This window comes from Hippoglossus stenolepis, chromosome 1, assembly GCF_022539355.2.
Source record: "Hippoglossus stenolepis isolate QCI-W04-F060 chromosome 1, HSTE1.2, whole genome shotgun sequence".
NCBI lineage: Eukaryota > Metazoa > Chordata > Actinopteri > Pleuronectiformes > Pleuronectidae > Hippoglossus > Hippoglossus stenolepis.
Genome location: NC_061483.1, coordinates 7,691,094 through 7,710,457, shown reverse-complemented (window position 1 = coordinate 7,710,457; position 19,364 = coordinate 7,691,094). Strand labels below are relative to the sequence as shown.

Below are 19,364 nucleotides of genomic sequence, written 5' to 3'. Positions count from 1 at the left end.
TGTGCAAGTGTGTTCAGAGAGCTATAAAAAGGCCAAGAGGGAGAATCATGTCCTAATGCTCAGGCCTTGTTCTGTCTGCTCTGTCTAAACTAACATTTCTGAGGTTAGTTTAGTCAAAGATCACAGCTGCACAGACACGGCACCTCAGACCTCCTTTTAAATGCTCTTGTTTTGGTTCTCACCACCACAGCTGTCAAGTTGGGACACTTCAATCCCTCTACCAATTATAATCTCTATTGAGATGTGACATGGTATTGTGCGAACTCTGTAAATAAACATTACATCATGTTACTGACTTCATTTCTTCCCCAGATTCCTTGTACTTCATCCTTGCAGATGTAGGATCGCGGCTGCGGCCACATCACGGATCACGGTGGCAGCTTTTGTAACCAATAAGGATCTACATGAAGCTGCTGTTGGCTACAAGACAGCGTGAATGTGGCTTTGACTCTGCAGCTCTTGTTCCTCAAGCGGTTTCTGACATGATCAACTACATGGCACAATGGGAAAAAGTCTGTATTGAACTATACAACAATGAAGCGCCGCTAATCTGAGCTAAAATAACTCTGGGAAAACCTTGACCAACACAATACTTGGCCCTGAGCCTGAGGTTTGAATGTTGCAGCTCCGATAAAGAAGACTGTACAAGTGTGTGTGTGTGTGTGTGTGTGTGTGTGTGTGTGTGTGTGTGTGTGTGTGTGTGTGTGTGTGTGTGTGTGTGTGTCACTGTACATCAAGGGAAGCCATGTGAACTCGATCAAGATGTTAGGACTTGTAAACCAATGAGACACACTCCTGTCTGTGTGCCTGTCTTTCTGAGGGTAGTAATTCAAAACACTGTCAATTAAAGATTAGTGCTGCTGCTTTATAGTCTTCCTGAGGAGAGGGTACGGTATATTTACGCTACATTTGATGACCGGGTTAATATGAGGGCTGGAAGCAAACCGATCTCCCTGAATTACAGATGGAATTAAAGATCATTTCCCCCGAGCCTTTGATGACAGAGCGCAACAAACACACACATTCTCATGTGGAAATGTAAAAAGCAAACAGGGGCTGTTGCACGCGAGAAATGTGTCAGTGGCCACAGCTGGTGTCAAAGGAGAGGTTTGATTTAACTCGGCTAATGTTTGACAGATGAGAGGCTAAAATGGATAGTGGAGAATAACAGATCTGCTGTCAGAAGTGGGGACATGTCAGGTTGTCTCTCAATTTGTACGCCTGCCTCTTTGTCCGTCTTCCATCTTTCTGTTAAACTGTCCGTCTGTCTGTCTCATTGCACTGTTTGTCCAAATGTCCTCTAGTATGGCTGCCTCTCTGAACACCGGGATGTACAGTAAAGGCTCATTTATGCTTAATGCCAGATAGGCATAAGGAAACAGACAGAGACTTCTGCCAGTACTCTGCATTCATTTTGTCTTCTGAAAGCTTACAGATAGGGACAAAACAGACCAAACGGAGTCTAGCCAATAGTTCAAGCGAGGCAACCATAGGACACGAGCCACCATAAGATGCTGGTCACTAACTAGCAAAGCAGGCAATTGCTGGGGCCCCGATCTGAGAGAGGGCCCCTGAAAACGGCACAGTACATCCACAGCAAAGACAGTTTTATTAGAACCCTAATGAATGATTGGCTATGTACAGGAGACTGTAATGTCCCCATGGTTGGAAATGCCACTAGCTTTTTGCCAAAAAGCTTTAGGCGGTTGTTTGATGTCAGGCCTCCTAGGTCCATTTTGCCTGGGGCTCCCCCCTATTATGTTTAAGCCCAATGAAACGCTCCTGAGAATAAGTTAAGCTGCGGTTATGCTTGATGGATTGGTCACTGCGCACGCCAACTGTGACATCAACACCTGAAGCCCTTCCCTTTTATGCTTGCACTTGAGTTGTGGGGACTCTCTCTCCATAAAGATAAGTGTTGAAAAAAATACAATCACAACACTGGACAGGGGCAAGAAGAAGTCCATTGTAGATTAGTAGATTGCAATCGACCTGTTGGTGACCTCTCACCTAGGCTTTGTTTTATTGCTGTTCATTTGTAAGAAAAAGATTCTATTATGTATTTTTCTGAAACTCACAGTCCTGCTTTAACTCACAGTATTAAACAGTCTCGTCATTTAGCAGAAAGAAAATTAAATCATCAGGTTTAACCTCCTCACCCTGAATCCTCTCTTTAAAGTTAAGAGCCTTGTAAACTCCACCAGTATATCTCCACCCAGTTCTAACTTTCCAATGTACACAGGGACACAGAACTGCTTAAGTGTATGTATAAATCCTCACTCCCCTTCCCTGACTTCTTAGTGTTGGGGAATAAAAAATTCTTGTGGGAGCTTCATCAAGAGCTGGATCAGATCTGGGCTTGCGAGCACCGCTCACACGCTCTACACGCACACACATGCGAGGAGACTGAGTCCACGCATACCAACGTGGTGGCGTAAGGCAATTCAACAATGAAAAGCGATTTCTTATGCATTTTTCCTTGGAATATATTGGAGGAGGGGATCTTTTCCAAAAAGAGTAGCAGGTTTTGTTCACTCATCTATAACAAGACATCCTGCCTGCCTGAGAGGAATTAGCATCTTGATTCCCTGGTATTCTGGGGCTGAGACTCCAAACCTGCGAATCAGAACCAGCTGCTTTACTGTTTCTCAAAACAAGCATCATACTAAATGGACACTTTAATGGGATTAGAATGAGCCAGTGTGTGTGTGTGTGTGTGTGTGTGTGTGTGTGTGTGTGTGTGTGTGTGTGTGTGTGTGTGTGTGTGTGTGTGTGTGTGTGTGTGTGTGTGTGTGTGTGTGTGTGTGTGTGTGTGTGTGTGAGCAGGAGGGAGGGTTTGAATCAGGTACAACCCAACCTGTATATTTGCATCTGAAGGAAGACATACTGCTGCTGACTGTGTGTCTGACTCATTTCGATGACCGAGGGACGAAGCCAGATAAGATCACTGTCTAAACTCTTGTCTACCCTTCAACCCCTAATTTTTAAGTGGCCTGATAAATCAAACTTTACTCCGCCTGGACGAGAATTAAGTCCAGACGAGAGAAGGACTCTACCAGTCGGATGGACTTTGTATTTATTCGTCTTGGAGCCATTACAGGTGATGACGTGCTGCCGAACTCCTCCAACCATCACGTAATGTTTAACTGTCCTTAATGAAAGAGCAACAAAGGAATAAACAGAGGTGCAATGTGATGCATAGATCTGACGGAAAGATAGTGATCTCACTGCTCCTGCTATTGTTACTGCTGGTGCACGCGTGGGTTAATATATGGGTGTTTCTTATCAGGTCAGACAGGAGCTCTTGAATGAGGGTGAGTAATGTCAGAGCTGCTTCTGGTTAACCCGACATTTTCCCCGCATCCTCTCCTTTCTCACCTCTCAGACACGCACGCACACACGCACGCACACATATACACACACACAGGTTTGTGCAGCTATCCACCTCATTGACTTCCATCCAGTGTGGACAGCCTATCCACAACCTTTTCCTTAACCTTAAGCATGGTTACTACTTGCCTAACCCTAACCCCAACCCCAACCCCAACCCCAACCCCAACCCCAACCTAAACCTAAACCTAAACCTAAACCTAACATTAACCTTAACCTTAAATTGAACTTAAACTAAATCTAAACTTAAAATATATCTTCACCTTAAAATTGTATAATTTACATTATGGAGACTTGCATTTGTCCCCCTAGGGAAGAAAAGTCTCCATAATGTGACTTGGGTCCCTGCAACACGAGTAATACCTGGACCACAAAAACCTCACTCACACACACACACACACACACACACACACACACACACACACACACACACACACACACACACACACACACACACACACACACACACACACACACATCTCCTTCAACACTTAACCAGCAGCCGCTCTCCACTGACTCACCCTCCTTTCACTCCCGGCCGTGGTCCTCCACTGACAGGACATTTTGTTGTGGGTAGGAACACTTGTGTGTTTGTGTGTGTGTGTGTGTGTGTGTGTGTGTGTGTGTGTGTGTGTGTGTGTGTGTGTGTGTGTGTGTGTGTGTGTGTGTGTGTGTGTGTGTGTGTGTGTGTGTGTGTGTGTGTGTTTGATTTGTTCACCTGTGCAGCCTGTCGTTCCCTTGCGCACAGAGTATCCCAGTTCGCAGTGGCAGATGAACGATCCCTTAGTGTTCTCACAGTTCCCACTCAGACAGATGTTTGGGTTCAGCTCACACTCGTCCACATCTAGACAGGGAGGGAAGAGACGAGTGAAACAGAGAAGGAGCAAGAATGTTGATGTGCTAAACACAGTTACACCAAGGGAAAGGTTATAACAATGAATAAAACTGACTGAGCTCATTTGTTGATTTGGCCTGAAAAGCTGTTTATATAAATATATAAAGGCGACTCACAATAGGATAACATCAGGAACTAGGCTTTAAAAGGTGTTTACTTTTATTAAATACAGCAATAAAAGCTGATGTGTTCGTGCACAAGTCCTGACATCATCACTGTCAGGTTATTGTTTTCTCCCTCAGTGGAACCAGACATCTAAATGTCACGTCTTCCTCCTTAGCTTAAGCAAACTAACAAAATGTTCACTGTCTTTATAATTCAAAAACAACAGCATAACTCTCAGTTCTCTCATACTCAGGGATCTGAGTCATTACGTGCTGTTCTCGTGACTCACATCTTGGATAACCATGAAGATGATCATTACGCTATTACAGTAAATCCCAGAGAACCCCCTGGATTTAATAAGAAGAGAGTGGAGCTAAAGCGTTTTATTTTTGGGCATAAAAACATGCGTCTCTTACCCAGACAGGTTTTCATATCCTCGGATGACATGAAGCCGTCGAAGCAGAGACACTGGTACGTCCCCGGGGTGTTTGTACACTGGCCTCCGTCGCACGTATCTGGGTTCTCCTCACACTCATCAATATCTGAGGATACAGACAAAAATGGGAACAGATGAATGTAGATGACAGGAAACACTGTTGTAAAAGTGAGAGTAATCTAGGTTTTAATGTTGAAGTGTTACAATAGCACATCGAGATTATAACATAAGACTACACGTTAGGGTCCTGTACAGGGAAAAAGACTGAATCATACAAAGAACTCTGGTGCACGTTTTCTTTTTTCACTCATAAATCACTGAGGTCACGTCAGGACAGAGCTTGCAAAATTTCATAAACTGAGTAACGACGAGGCAGTTCTTCTTCTGCAAAAATTATCCTTGATCTCTGACTCAATTCAGTATCTGTCTCTGGTAATTAGAGAGACACGGGAGAAGGTCTATGACCGACACAGAAAACCTGCTGTCATTTGCTGAAACGAACATCGTCTCGGCCAGAAATGCTGTTAAACTGACGGCTGTATTAATCATTAAGCACCACTACTGTTATCTGATAATACTATGAAGCTAATAACGAATGAGCAGTGCTAACGTTTGTCTCAGTGTATGTTTGCTTTGAATTAATGCCAGTCAAATTACAGCAGTGTCTCTCTTCTGTATAAATTGGGTTTCCTGATGTACTCTTTTACTCCTGCTCCTAAATCAGGTCTATCTAAACACACGCTTTGAAGTATTGTTGTACCATATGTGTCATTTACAGAAACTAGAATTACCGCCCCATGGTTGTGTAACTCCACCAACCAATGCAGTCTCAGTCTATACGTAATGTCTTATATCCAGATTCAGTCTCTGTGACCTTTGACCACTGCAATCTAATCAGTTCTTTGAGTCCAAGTAACAACTGGTCAACATTTGAAGGAATTCCCTAAAGACAGTCTTCAGATGTTGTGTTTAAGAGGCCAAAAGCATTGTTTTGTGAGGCCACTGTGACCTTGACCTTTGACCACCCAAATATAATCAGTTAATCAGTGAGTCTTAGTGAACAGTTCTGCCAAATTAGAAAGGATTCTCTCCATGTGTTCTTAATATAATACGTTCACATGACAATAGGGGGTTGTAAGGCCACAGTGACCTTGACTTTTGACCTTTGACTGACAAATTCTAATCACTTCCTCCATGAGGCTGAGTAAACGTTTGTGCCAAATTTGAAGAGCCTCCCTCAAGACATTCTTGAGATATCACATTCACAAAAAATCTGCTCTGTGAGGTCACAGTGACCTTGACTTTTAACCTTCGACCACCTTAATCTAATTAGTTCATTCTCGAGTCAAAGTGAATGTTTGGACCAAATTTGAAGAAATTCCCTGGAGGGGTTCTTGAGATATCGTGTTCACAAGGATGGGACGGACAACCACAAAATGTAATACCTCCGGTTGATGGCTGTTGCAGGAGCGGAGGAATAAAAACTTAAACTGTAACACTCATCACCGAGAGGGAGTTTGCTCTAGTTACCATCTAAATCCCACTATCTTGAAGAATAAAGGAAAATAATGATAATGTTATAAATCCCACGGCAGACAGGACAAACAGATGTTCTTACCAGTGCAGCTTCTTAGATCAGGCATCAGGGCGTATCCACTGTTGCAGCTGCACTCATAACTGCCCTCTGAGTTGGTGCAGAAAGTCTCACAGCCACCGAACTCAATGGTGCACTCGTCGATGTCTGACCGGCAGAAAGACAAAACACTGTCACATACTGGTGGCGTCTATTAAAACTTGCTGTTGTGTATTTGTATCTGAAGCAGTCGTACGCTCGGTACCTACCAACACACTCCAGTCTGCTCTCAGTGGATTTGTATCCCGTGTCGCAGGTACACTGGTATCGGCCGATCATATTCACACACTGGCCGTTCCTGCACAGCCTGTCACTCAACTCGCATTCATTGATATCTGTGATAGAGCAAAGGAATTATTAATATTCTACACAATGAATACAGATACCTTTGTATGAGGGTTGCTCAGGAGACGGTAAATGGAATAAGTTACATGCTCCTGAACGTCAGTCACTTCACCTGCCTTCAAAGTGCCCTTGAGCAAGGCAGCTACCTGTAGCTCGCACTAACAATTAGTTTTTATCATTAATGAGCAAGTTGATTGTTATAACGAGTATTAGGGCCGTATTGAAGAAAAACTATTCTGAGATCACAAGAATAATGTTGTGATATTACAAGAATAAAGTCAGTAATTAAATGAGAAATATACTATGACGTGTGTCATAATACTATGAGGATACAGACAAGTAATCTTACTTAGTTCTAGTAATAGTATTGCTATTCTTGTAAATTTATGTCTTTCCTATAATATTTCTTGTAATATTAAGACTTCTTTATGTGGTACTCCGTCATAGATTGGAAACCAACAAAAAAAGAAATGTTCAAATTCCTTGTTTTATCTGGCCAACAGTCCAAACCCCTCTAAACTTACATGTTTACATTTGAGACTTTTTTGGCTTAAACAATCGACTGATTACCAGGATAATTGACTTTTAATTCTATGTCGATGAAACAATAGACTAACTCTCTAATCGTCTCAGCTCTTAATTGCACCGTCACAGCTCGTGTGCTTGGATTATTTAACCGAGCACCTGCGTGAGACCAGTCAGTTACAGTGACGACCATCAATCAGTGTTCAAGTACAAACTGTGACAGATGTTTCATGATTGGTTCAGAACATAATGTTGATAAGTTCCAACGAGGAATCTGACATCATTAAACACATTGTCTTAGAATCATTTGTATAAAATGTATCATACAACTAAAGCCTGTGATCGTGATTTTCTATCTTAACACTTCAACGTGTTGCTTCAGCAGAGACAATGAACACCATTGTCTCAGAGGGGATGAGGCAGGCATTTTTTCAGCAATTGTTTTTATTAGTTTGGGTGGTAATAAAATTAGTGAATGAGCTTTAGGGGCAGTGACTTTTACATCATAGACTGAAACCTCAGTCCACTGCATTAGGTCATCAGAATGACACCCAATGGTCAACTCAATGCTATGAGCTTCAGTCTGTAGTTGTCCAACAATAAATAAAGGGCTTCAATTGTCAGGTCCTTTTCTTGTTCTTGTAGAAAGATTGTGTTGTCGCTACATGTCCTGTCAAGTTGGTGCTCAGGTACCTAAAATGTGGAAAATACTATTCAACTCATGGGTCGCCAAAGTGCTTTGTGGGACATGTTGGGTTTCTCTTTAACTTTAAGGTCTTGACCTTTTATGTAAAGAGCCTTGAGATCCTAAAAAGATATTGAAATTGAAATGTAAACAATAAAATGTTAACTAAAAGTAAAAGTTGTTTCATACAAATTATCAATAAACACATTTAAATTACTACCGTTTTCAGAGCAGCGAAGAAGAAGAAGTGATTTCCTGTAGTGTTACCCAGAGCTAGCTAAAATATCAGCAATTCGGAAATATTTCCTAATTGGAGCCAATGACCTAAATAAATAAAACTAACATTTAAAAAATGTTTTCCCCCCTCATCTTGGCCGTATTGGCTTCTTCCACCTCAACATACATTCAGACACACTCACTGGTCCAGTGTTCATATCAGCCCATTTATTAAAGAGTATACTGTGTATCCCACACATACACAGAGCTAACTCAAACACTCCCGCCCACTCACAGAGCCTCAGTGAGCCCACACACAGCGGCAGGCGGAGGGTGGGTGGGGGGGATCCAGAGCTCACTTGTCATTCAAACTGTCAGCTCTGTGACAACATCATCTTTTTTACTCACCCTTTCATCTCTCAGGAAACCCCACTCATGCACATAGATCCCCCAAAGAAGAAAGGTTCGGAGAGGAAGCGTTCGCTCGTAACTCACCGAGACATGCCGAGCCGTCCGGTGCGATCTCGTGTCCATCGGGGCACACGCACTGGAAGCTGCCCTCCGTGTTTACACACTCGCCCCCGCGGCACAGCAGAGGGTTCCTCTCACACTCATCGATGTCTGATGGGGGGAAAATCCACACAACCATGTACAACACACACACACACACACACACACACACACACACACACACACACAGGCAGAGGTATGCAGTGTTAGGGTTCAGTCACACTGGGACCGGCCTCTTCAAATATTTGTTCCACCTGTCGTCTATGGAGCCCATCGGATTGATGAATTCAAATTGTGTTTTCAGTTGTGATGTGAGCTGCGAGGGGCTTTGGCCCATTCACAGGTAAAACATTAAGTTTAACTTTGACCTGAACATTAGTGAGGGTCCAGTTTAAGGGAGACTTTGGGTCTGGGGCGTCCTGATTCAGTAGGAGCAGCAGAAACGTTAAGAATGTAGATTGACAGAAACAAAAATAGTTTGTTGAAATATTATTTTGGTTAGCCTGCTATTACAGTCAGCACCGACAGCTCATGATTGATACCCTGTCCACATTATTTCCAGTCACAGATCCTTTTTTATTCTTTGCTACAGCGTGCAAGTAAACTATGTAGCGCCAACTTTTGTCTAATGGCGGCTTTGGGCCAACAAAAGTACTGAGACTCCTCCATTTTGTGTGTATACCATTCCTCCCAAGAACTGAATCAAGCGGCGTCGAAGGACTCGACCACAACAGAAATAGAACATGAAGTATTTTCACAGATGGCTGAACATTATTACTTGTAGCTTCATATTAAAAAAAGAAACATAATGCCGGGGAGCTGATTGTGTGTCGCTCACATGCTGGTCAAGTATCTAATAAAGGACAATTATCTTGAAGACTTTATGAAGCAGTTATGAAGGGCGATTATGGCAAAAGTTGGCGTGCACACACTTGTGCTCTCAACAGCACGCAAGGGTTTAAACAAAGTCACTTTAACCCTCCTCTCTCACACACATACATATATATACAACAGTACACAGCCTGGAAATGTCACATTACATCAGCCGTCTAAATAGCCAGTTCCAGGTCTGGCATGTTAGCCACCACCACCTCATCTGGAGCTTATGGCCCAAGCGGGAAGCGTGGAGGAGATGGTAACTGTGGTAACTGGGACGAGGGTTGTGACTGGGACGAGGGTTGTGACTGGGACGAGGGCTGTGACTGGGACGAGGGTTGTGACTGGGACGAGGGTTGTGACTGGGACGAGGGTTGTGACTGGGACGAGGGTTGTGACTGGGACGAGGGCTGTGTGGCGGGGCCCTCCCTGTGCTTGGAGACCTTGGTTGGTTGGCAAAGCTCCGCGCTCTCAGATCCTTTGACCAGGTGTGAGCGAGAGATCGAATTTCTCAATCACATCCTCACAAAATGTGCATTTTCCTGCATCTCACCGAACCAAATCACGTCGAGCCGAAGAGGTTGTGTGTATTGTAACGTCTGCAGGTGTGGGCGGTGCTTGAGGATTCGTCACTTACCCATGCAGTTCTTCATCATCATGAAGCCGCTCTCGTAACCCTCAAAGCACTCGCACTCAAAATCCCCCGCTGTGTTGACACACCTGCCCTGACCACACAGGTCCGGAGAGATGCGGCACTCCTCGATGTCTGCAGGAGAAGAGGAAAGCTTTTCTTTAAAACTGTGCCTTTTTAATTCAGTAAAAAACGTTATTTAATCCAGGAGTGGAAAACAGGTGAAGCAGTTAAGCCAAAATATGAAATATAAATGAAAGGAAAATATAACGCAAACTATTTAACAAAAGGTAGAAACATCAGAGAAAAGCTATAAAACATCTAAAGGGTGAAATTAAGGTCTTCAGGCGAATTCTGCCAAAGTCTAAATCTAAAGGCCTGATCCCTTTTGATTTGAATCCACATTTTAAAACACTTTAGGGCAGAGACTGGGATATCACTCATACGGGGTTAAAAGGTCTCAGATATCGTTTACTCACGAGGAGCCTATAAATTATTTTAAAAATAAAGTAACGACACTGACACTTAAACCTTAAATGACAGTGTGCACATTTCAACAGAGCAGTAATACAGCTAACCAGACGACAGGGACCGGCTCCAACGCGTCCACAGCAGCCAGATTCCCATTAGGGTGCATGAAGTATGCGAACGCAGGCGATGGCTTTACACCACTTTGCTGTAATTGATGTTGGCAGAGGGATTCAGAGCAGGGGACTGATGGAAAATGGCTTGACTTGTTGAGATGCAATGCAAATGCCACAGTGTTGCTGTAGCTGATGAAAACATTACAACCAGAAAATAGAAACTGGGGAAGTTTGTCAGCTCCAACCGGAGCAATAAAATCTAAATCTTGACTAACTTGAACAACCATTGTAAAGTTTATCAGCTGTTTGTTGTTTAGTCAATAAAATGTTAGATAATGATGAATTGAAACCATCATTGCCGCTAATTTGCCCAAAGTTTTAATTTTATTGACTAATTATCCCCGGGGTCATCAATCACACCGCTGTGGTCAAATCAAGTGGCTGGTTCATGACGTCACAGCGTGAACACAGAGCCACATGGAGCATCGGTTTCTATTTCAGTTGAAAGTGTTGACTTAGTGTTGAGTTTCTAGTTTGGTGTTGATAGGCCCAGTACATGATCGTATGAATCCAATGTAAAAAATCATATTCTACACACAAGTAAAAGTTCTCAAGATAAGATGACGCAGGCGTTGCATTTAAATCAATATCTTCATAATTTTTGTTGGATTGAGTAATTGAAAAAAATACGTGTTCAAGTTGCAAAGCTATAAAAGAATATAAACGTCTATGACGACACCTGCTTTTTACTTCTAAAAGGTGTAAATTGTTTGATGTTATATCAGTTTTACAATTACATCTTTTACATTTACAACCTGCAGGTACATTTTCAACTTGAGCAGGTTTGTGGTTTTTTTATTTAAAAAAACATGTAATTTACCATAATGGGTTTTATGTTTTTTGTGTATTTTGTGGTCGAATATGTTGATATACTTTGTCAAAGTGAAAAAATCATTGACTGGTCATAAAGGCAATGTTGTGCTGAAAAATAAAAACTAACACCAAACAATGGTATGGTCAAAATGTTTACGTGGTATTTAAAGGCAAATCAAAAGGTAACAATAAGCCCTGGACTCTTAATCGTTAAACTGTTGATTCCTTCAGAAATACTCACCAGTACAATTCCGCTCATCAGAGTCCAGGGCATAGCCGCTGTCACAGCGACAGCGGAAGCTGCCGATGGTGTTTCTGCACCTCCCATTCGAGCACAGGGTGTTTATCATCCTGCATTCATTAATATCTGAGGTATAGAGCAGAGGGACAGGTGAGAGACAGTAGTTGAAACAACACATGGTCGTCACAGTCTCAGGGCGTGACACTACCTTTTAGAAAGGGCCGGCCGTTGATGAAGTCCCCCCTGTGTGAGAAGCCTGGGCCCCGAGGACAGAGCCGTGTATAGTCGGTACCGCCCTTTTCTGGACATTCGTCGCAGTCGGGGCCCCAGGCCACGCCCACGGAGCAGCAGCAGGCGTCCACACGGTGCTTCCCTGGGATGGGAGCCCCGCAGCGCTCGTCCTCATGGGTGAGGTAACACTGCTCCGTACGCAGGTCTGAAAGACAGAGACAGTTAGAAAGAATCGCACATAACACCACACACTGACTCACATATACATTTATATATTATATACCCACCAATACACGTCCTGCCGCTGACATCAACAGTCATTCCTGGAGGGCACTGGCAGAAGAAGGAGCCTGGTGTGTTGATGCACTTGCCGTTGATACACACCCCAGGAAACACTTGACATTCATCCACATCTGACAGCAGAGGACACACAGAGCAACGTCAACAGCAGCTCCAACTGAGTTTCACATTCTTCCAACACAAAGCAAGTGTGAATGTCCAGAGCTCTGTGGCATCGAGGCAGAACTCACCTTCGCACACATTTCCTCTTGCTCGAGAAAAACCTTTCCCGCAGATTGGATCTGAAAAAGGGGGCACAAGATGGATTAGAATGTGGTAAATACTCAAATGTGTATAATGCAAATTAATAATCTCACCTTTTTCACATTTGGCACACGGGCTGTTCCAGGCCTCTCCCAGTGTGGAGCAGCAGTGGGACTTCAGTGTCGCCCCGTTGATGTTGACCTCACAGCGATTGTTGACTATTTTCAGCCAACAGGTGCTTTTTGTTGTCTCTGTTTAAAAAGATTAACAAAATGTAGAATCACCAGATATTCAATATAATATATTTAAATAATTGAGAAAAAAACCCTACTGCTACTACTTCTAATAATAATATTAATAATAATAATAATAATAATAATAATAATAATAATAATAATAAGAGTGCTGATTGGCTTATCAGAGGTGAACTTGCCTGAGAAAAAAAAAGTTTTCTCTATATTTCACAACTTACATCTTGCAGCGTTTGCAGTGAAATTTAAAGAATATTCAACCCAAATTTCTCACATTGTTTAATATAATGATCCCTAAGTTGCTGCAAAGTTTTTTTTTAACTTATTTTTACATTGAATAAAAAACAGTTTTGCTAATAATATCAAAAACAAAACAAAACAATGTTCACTTACCGATACACTCCAGCGCCGAGCTGTCCAACGAACTGCCCATTGTGCACAAACACACAAAGGACCCTTGGCTGTTCATACATTCTCCATTAATACAGGGGCTGGACTCACACTCATTCACATCTGTGGGAGACAAAAACAAACATGAACTTTTTATTCTTTTCTCAAAGGGGCTTTTCTCTCATCAGTCTGACATCACCCATGCGGTTCTGAAGTGAGACTGTACTGTGCGACAGAACGAACGTGTCACTGACCCTCGCAGACATCGCTTGCCGGATTGAAGCGGTATCCTTTAGGACACTGGCAGGTGAAACTGCCTGGTGTGTTCCTGCACAGCCCGTTATCACAGAGCAGCCTGTTCATCAGACACTCGTCGATGTCTGAGGAAACACACACACACACACACACACACACACACACACACACACACACACACACACACACACACACACACACACACACACACACACACACACACACACACACACACGCACACACACACACACAGATGACTTCCCTCACACTGTCATATGATATCAAGGCCTTTAACTTCAGTACATTAGATGAAACTTCACCTACCGACACAATTTTTGCCTGTGAGGTCGACTTCAAAACCGTCATTGCAGGTGCACTTGTACGTCCTCAGCATATTCTCGCACACTCCATTCTGGCACATTTCAGGGTCGAGGGCGCACTCGTTAATATCTGAGAAGGTAGAGATGAACGCATTGATTATCAGAGAAAGACAAATTAATATAACGATTGCCTGTAATTCACGTGTCCCTGTTTTGTTTCCGCATAATCTGTGTTTGAATTCCAATAGAAACAAAACCTTGTGGCCATTACCTCTCCCATCGCCGGTGACGCCGATGCTGTTGGGGCAGAGTACCAGGAACTCAGCTGCAACAAAAACAGGACAAACAGCACAGTTAAATTGATAAAGTAAGAAATAACAGCGTTTGAGAAAATATCACATTTACCTTAATCCCAGAAATCTCAAAGCAAGTCATTTATACCGTGTTATTATCCATTTCCAGACTTTCTCATTACCCAAGATGTATATAAAAGCTTCTCCTTAATGTGGTGCAGCTCTGACGTCTGTTGATACAGAAACTTTAATTGGCAGGACTAATGAGTCAGTGCAGCGTCAGTGTGTGTGTGTGTGTGTGTGTGTGTGTGTGTGTGTGTGTGTGTGTGTGTGTGTGTGTGTGTGTGTGTGTGTGTGTGTGTGTGTGTGTGTGTGTGAGGAGGCTGTCATGTCTCACGATCATTATACTGAAATCAATATGTCAGAGAAGACTCAGCGTCTGATCTGGTCCTCCTGACTTTCACAGGTGTGTTTTGTTTTAAATGTAATGCAAGCTATGTTTGATTGTGTGTTTAAGTGTGTTTAAGTGTGTGTTTGAGTGTGTGTTTGAGTGTGTGTTTGTGTGTGTGCATGTCAGGCAGTATGAGGTGGCTCCACATGTGTAAAGGGTGGAGTGATTAGAACATCCATACCAGAGCTTTGTGGCGGGCAGGGCTGGCAGGGCTCCCCGTAGGCGTACTCTGTGGTGGCACAGCAGCACTCTGACTTGGTCACGGCTCCGAATAACGGCCGTACACACTGTCCTCGCTTGTAGCCACCATAACACGTACTGCGCATATGTGTGTCTGTTTCGGACAAAACATGACAAGACAGCAGATGAGAAACATAGAGAAGGCGAGAGCCAGACAGAAAGAGCGAAACAGAGAGGCGAGAGCCTGCAGCTCCAATAAACAACAAGACTGGCAAAACAAATGGTTGTTCTCTCCTCATAATATCCAGGGATTTGAGGCATTCTACTGCACTGATATCATCCTGTTCAAAACCCAGCCAGACTGAATAACAGCATTTCAATACTTCCCACACAACACACAAAGAAACATCTTTCAGGGGAAATGTGGGAACGTTGAAAATAAAGTCATAAACAGATCTGGATTCTGGGGAGGGGACTGAAGCAGGAGGAGGCAGGAAAACATTCTTCAGTGTTGACCAACAAATGCTCATGAATGAAAGTGAGCATGTGGTTGCAACAGGTAACAGGATTTAATACGACATCGTCATTCTACGCTTCATTCAGGTTTGCTTCTTTTTTCATTGTGTTTGTTCGGGTTAAAATGTCAAGATCTACATTACGCTGTGGAAAGCTTAGTGTTTTTGTTCACAGCACATCGATGCCAGCGTCGGCCAAACCTTTTCGGCAAAAGGTCTCGAATCTTGTTGTCTTTCCGAAATGACAACTTTGTCTTTAACGTGTCAAACCGACTCAGACATTTGTGTCCTCAGATTCAGCCCCTCCAGAAAATTTCAGGAAAATAAAACTGAAAGTGAATTTTTATCTTCTGTGTGCAGCAGCTGAACACTTTCAAAGATTCTGCCGCCAGACTGAAACAGAGGGACAAACGCCAGACACCAAAATAAATGGTGTCTGTGTTGGCTTTGGTAACTCCTGAAGCAAAAATACATGGCCACTGAGCTACCTCCACCTAAGGAGTGTGTTGTTCTTGTGCTGAGATTGGTGTGAGATGTCTGTGTGCCACGGTATCCAAAACAAACACACGAGCCGCTCCTGGAAACAAAACTACAGCTCCATTTACTCACCGACACAGACTCGTCCGTCCAGGCCCACCGCCATCCCGGCCATACACTCGCAGCGGAAAGATCCCTCCGTGTTGACGCAGTGGCCGTTCATGCACATGCCTGGAGTCTCGCACTCATCGATGTCTAGAAACAGATACGGCAAAAATGATTTCTCCATTCATTTCCCTTCACAAAATGAACAGTAAAAGGCAAGAATCCATTAGAACAAACCGTTATCTTGCTAAAGTGGTGGTTGATCTTCAGGCACCTGATTCATTAAAAAGCCCAAACTGCTGTACAGTCTTAATTGTATGACCTCAACTAAGAAAAACATTCTTCTCCCGCCCCTTAATCCCATCAGCGTATTATAATAATTATCATAATGAGCGTAAACAGCGATATGGCATGCACGCATAACTGTGTGTGTGTATGTGTGTGTGTGTTCTGTCTGGGTGTGTGTTCTACAGACAGACTGTAGATAGAGACAATGAGGTCCCAGGGCCCCTTCAGACTACACATTTCATTAATGACTGCATACATCAGCACACTTCACCCACACCCGACTCTCGTGTTTATTTATTCTGCCGTGACTGAACCAGGTCAGTGTCCCTGAGATCAAACGTCTGTATCTGGAGTCAAGGGGGAGGAGAATCGCTGTCGGTTACACACTGAAGAGACTTTGTTGGCTAGTTGGAGATTTATGGGACCCATCCTCAACATTACATCAATGTAAACTGAGGTCTGATGTTGGTTTTACTGTTCCATACATCTGAAAGTGTCAGGCAAGACACGAGAAGGGTGGTCAGAGAGGACAACACCCTTTTTTTACCATGTTAAAAGAAAGTGAAAAAGAATTCCCGGATCCACCTGTTTGTCCAAATCTGCTCCAAAATTTATTGGAAGCTTCCTTGGGTCAGACCCCACCCTTCCACAAACTTTTACAGAAATCAGGTCAGTAACTTTTGAGTTATCCTGCTGAAATCCAGACAAACAAACTTGAAAAGCAACGGAAACCACAACCTGTGTATTAGAGGTGGAGATCAACTCGAAAGTTTTGTGTTATTATCAAACCGAAGCTCTGTTATTGCAACATGGTTTCCAGGAGGACGCTGCTTTCCCTTTTTTCTTCTCGCATTGGACAAGTTTAGGAAAAGCTGCCTGCGAGAATTTTAGAATAGGCGGGCCCCGAATATCCACATGTCCAGCTGGCCTGCCACGATGCTGAGGAATTTTTCCAAGGCTTTTAGGGGGATTTTTGCCCTGTGTGCAGAGACTCACATAACAGCACCACTAACATGCCAGAGAAGTAGCCACCTTTCAAATTAGCTGCAAATGTGGGCGAAAAGAACGACCGAAATGAAGCATACAGTATATACACTGGTGATGTAACCAGGGAGCGTGACAATGTAGAGCTGCGCTGCTGCGACAAACACACCTACACACATGCGTCCACTGCTGTCAAGGAGGAATCCAGGTTTGCAGATGCACTTGAAGCTGCCGTCCTCGTTGATGCACAGTCCATTGAGACACATGTTCCTGATCAGACACTCGTCCTGGTCTGTGGACGAACAGAAACAAATTGATGGACCGAGAAACATATGCTGGTTAACACCCACAAACTGTGAGTTCACGAGACATTTCTCAAACTTCTATTGTCAAACTTCAGTCAATGACAGTCGTGTATTTCACAATTGATAACTCACTGTCAAATAATTGCATGGGTGTTATGTGTGTTGTCAGAGAATCAATTCCATCAAAGAAATGCGAAGCTAAGACAGGAATCAGAAGTGCTGGACTAAAAATACTTCTGTTTGAACAGCCAACTCTATAAAACTAGATCTGAGTCTTTTTATACACTCTCTGGCAGAAGGTTCATTCATGTGTAATAAATATAAGAGACAAGAAAAAGTATAAGGGTTTTGCTGAATCAAAACTAGTTTGTACAATGACAGTCCTGCGTTATGGTTCTCCATTAAAAAGTTTCATAACAGGTATCAAATATATTTATATAAATTACCTGATATGGGTAAAAATTAAGAAAATGCAGATGTGCAGCGGGTGATAACTTAAGTATGTTTTTGAGGTATCAGAAATCCAGGTGATTTTTAAAATCTAAATCAACTCAATTGAAGCATTGTCAGCTGCAAGGATTTCTTTTATTGTGAAAACCACCACGACACCACCTTTGACCCCTTTACTTCCCCTCAGATAAACTGTCACGACTGACACTGAATTCGAAAAATACATACAAAATTTATCACAGAAAGACAGAAATAGCCAGTGGTGAAGATGTTGTGACTCAGTGACTTTGCTGTTTGTGAAACGTGCTAAAATTGAGTCGTTTTTGATAGCTACAGGAGTGCAGGTTTGTAAAAATTGATGGTGCCACCCCTTCAGAAATCAAAAGTGTTTATAGCAGTTCCAAAATGACTCAATGGAAGGCAGGATGAAAACTCAGCCATCGTTGAGGGGGTAACGAATGACAAAGGAGAGAGAATTTAATCACCACCTCCAACAGATCCAAGGAATATTTAACAAAAAAATTACTCATCCTGTGGTTATGACAGAGAAACACCCTTTGAATATGTCTCTGCAGCATTAATGCAAATGCCAGAAATTAACAAACCTTGACAGTTTTTGCCATCTGCTGTAATTTCAAATCCAGCATTGCAGACACAGTGGAAGCTGCCCTCAGTGTTCACACAGCGGCCATTGTTGCAGATACGACCGTTGGCCACACACTCATCCAGATCTGGCACAGACAAAACAGAAAGCACAGTAAACACATGCATCATCTTATATTGTGTGTGAGCATCTGTGTGTGTGTGTGTCTGTGTGTGTGTGACCTCGGCACTCTGTCCTGGTGGCAGTGGTCTGGAATCCAACAGGACACTGACAGATGTAAGACCCGGGCGTGTTCACACACTCTCCATGTGCACATGGGTTTCTCTCACACTCATCGTCATCTGGAGCGAAAAACATGATGCTCAAAAAACCTTCCGCACTGTCACGAACCATGTTAAGAAAAAACTTGATTCTCGTTCTGTTTCAAACTTACCGACGCACTCTCCCCTTCCATCCAAACTGAACCCCATGTTGCACTCACAGCGATACCCAATGCCCGGCATGGGGATGCACCTGCCATTCAGGCAGAGGTTGCGGTAGGCCTGGCACATGTTGGTGATGTTCTGGGTTTGGATGATAGCAGGACCTGATGAAAACAACAGTAAAATCATATGATGAAAAATCCAAAGCATCTGCCTTCATTGGATCATTCAGCATCATGTTGACCATAGGACCACAGTTAGACACATTTACTGCAAATGTCCATGCAGTAGTTCAAGCTGAGTAGTATTGGAAATGGAAAACATCTCAGTATAAAAGTTAAATACCATATGATTA

At 43.1% G+C, this 19,364-nt stretch overlaps 1 protein-coding gene across 1 annotated transcript in view; it reads right to left on the bottom strand.

Annotated features, from left to right (window-relative positions):
- Window positions 1-19,364, bottom strand: part of fbn1 (fibrillin 1) — a 60,517-nt gene that overhangs the window by 24,337 nt on the left and 16,816 nt on the right. Inside the window, exons 12-32 of the mRNA XM_035161852.2 lie at window positions 19,021-19,173; window positions 18,809-18,928; window positions 18,589-18,714; window positions 17,398-17,520; window positions 15,984-16,106; window positions 14,861-15,013; window positions 14,207-14,260; window positions 13,940-14,065; window positions 13,615-13,740; window positions 13,364-13,483; window positions 12,833-12,970; window positions 12,707-12,757; window positions 12,464-12,589; window positions 12,154-12,381; window positions 11,946-12,071; window positions 10,254-10,382; window positions 8,726-8,851; window positions 6,669-6,794; window positions 6,445-6,567; window positions 4,807-4,932; window positions 4,109-4,234 (exon numbers count right to left, since the gene is read on the bottom strand). Coding sequence (XP_035017743.1) covers window positions 4,109-4,234; window positions 4,807-4,932; window positions 6,445-6,567; window positions 6,669-6,794; window positions 8,726-8,851; window positions 10,254-10,382; window positions 11,946-12,071; window positions 12,154-12,381; window positions 12,464-12,589; window positions 12,707-12,757; window positions 12,833-12,970; window positions 13,364-13,483; window positions 13,615-13,740; window positions 13,940-14,065; window positions 14,207-14,260; window positions 14,861-15,013; window positions 15,984-16,106; window positions 17,398-17,520; window positions 18,589-18,714; window positions 18,809-18,928; window positions 19,021-19,173 — 2,649 coding nt within the window. The remainder of the gene's footprint in view (window positions 1-4,108; window positions 4,235-4,806; window positions 4,933-6,444; window positions 6,568-6,668; window positions 6,795-8,725; window positions 8,852-10,253; window positions 10,383-11,945; window positions 12,072-12,153; window positions 12,382-12,463; window positions 12,590-12,706; window positions 12,758-12,832; window positions 12,971-13,363; window positions 13,484-13,614; window positions 13,741-13,939; window positions 14,066-14,206; window positions 14,261-14,860; window positions 15,014-15,983; window positions 16,107-17,397; window positions 17,521-18,588; window positions 18,715-18,808; window positions 18,929-19,020; window positions 19,174-19,364) is intronic.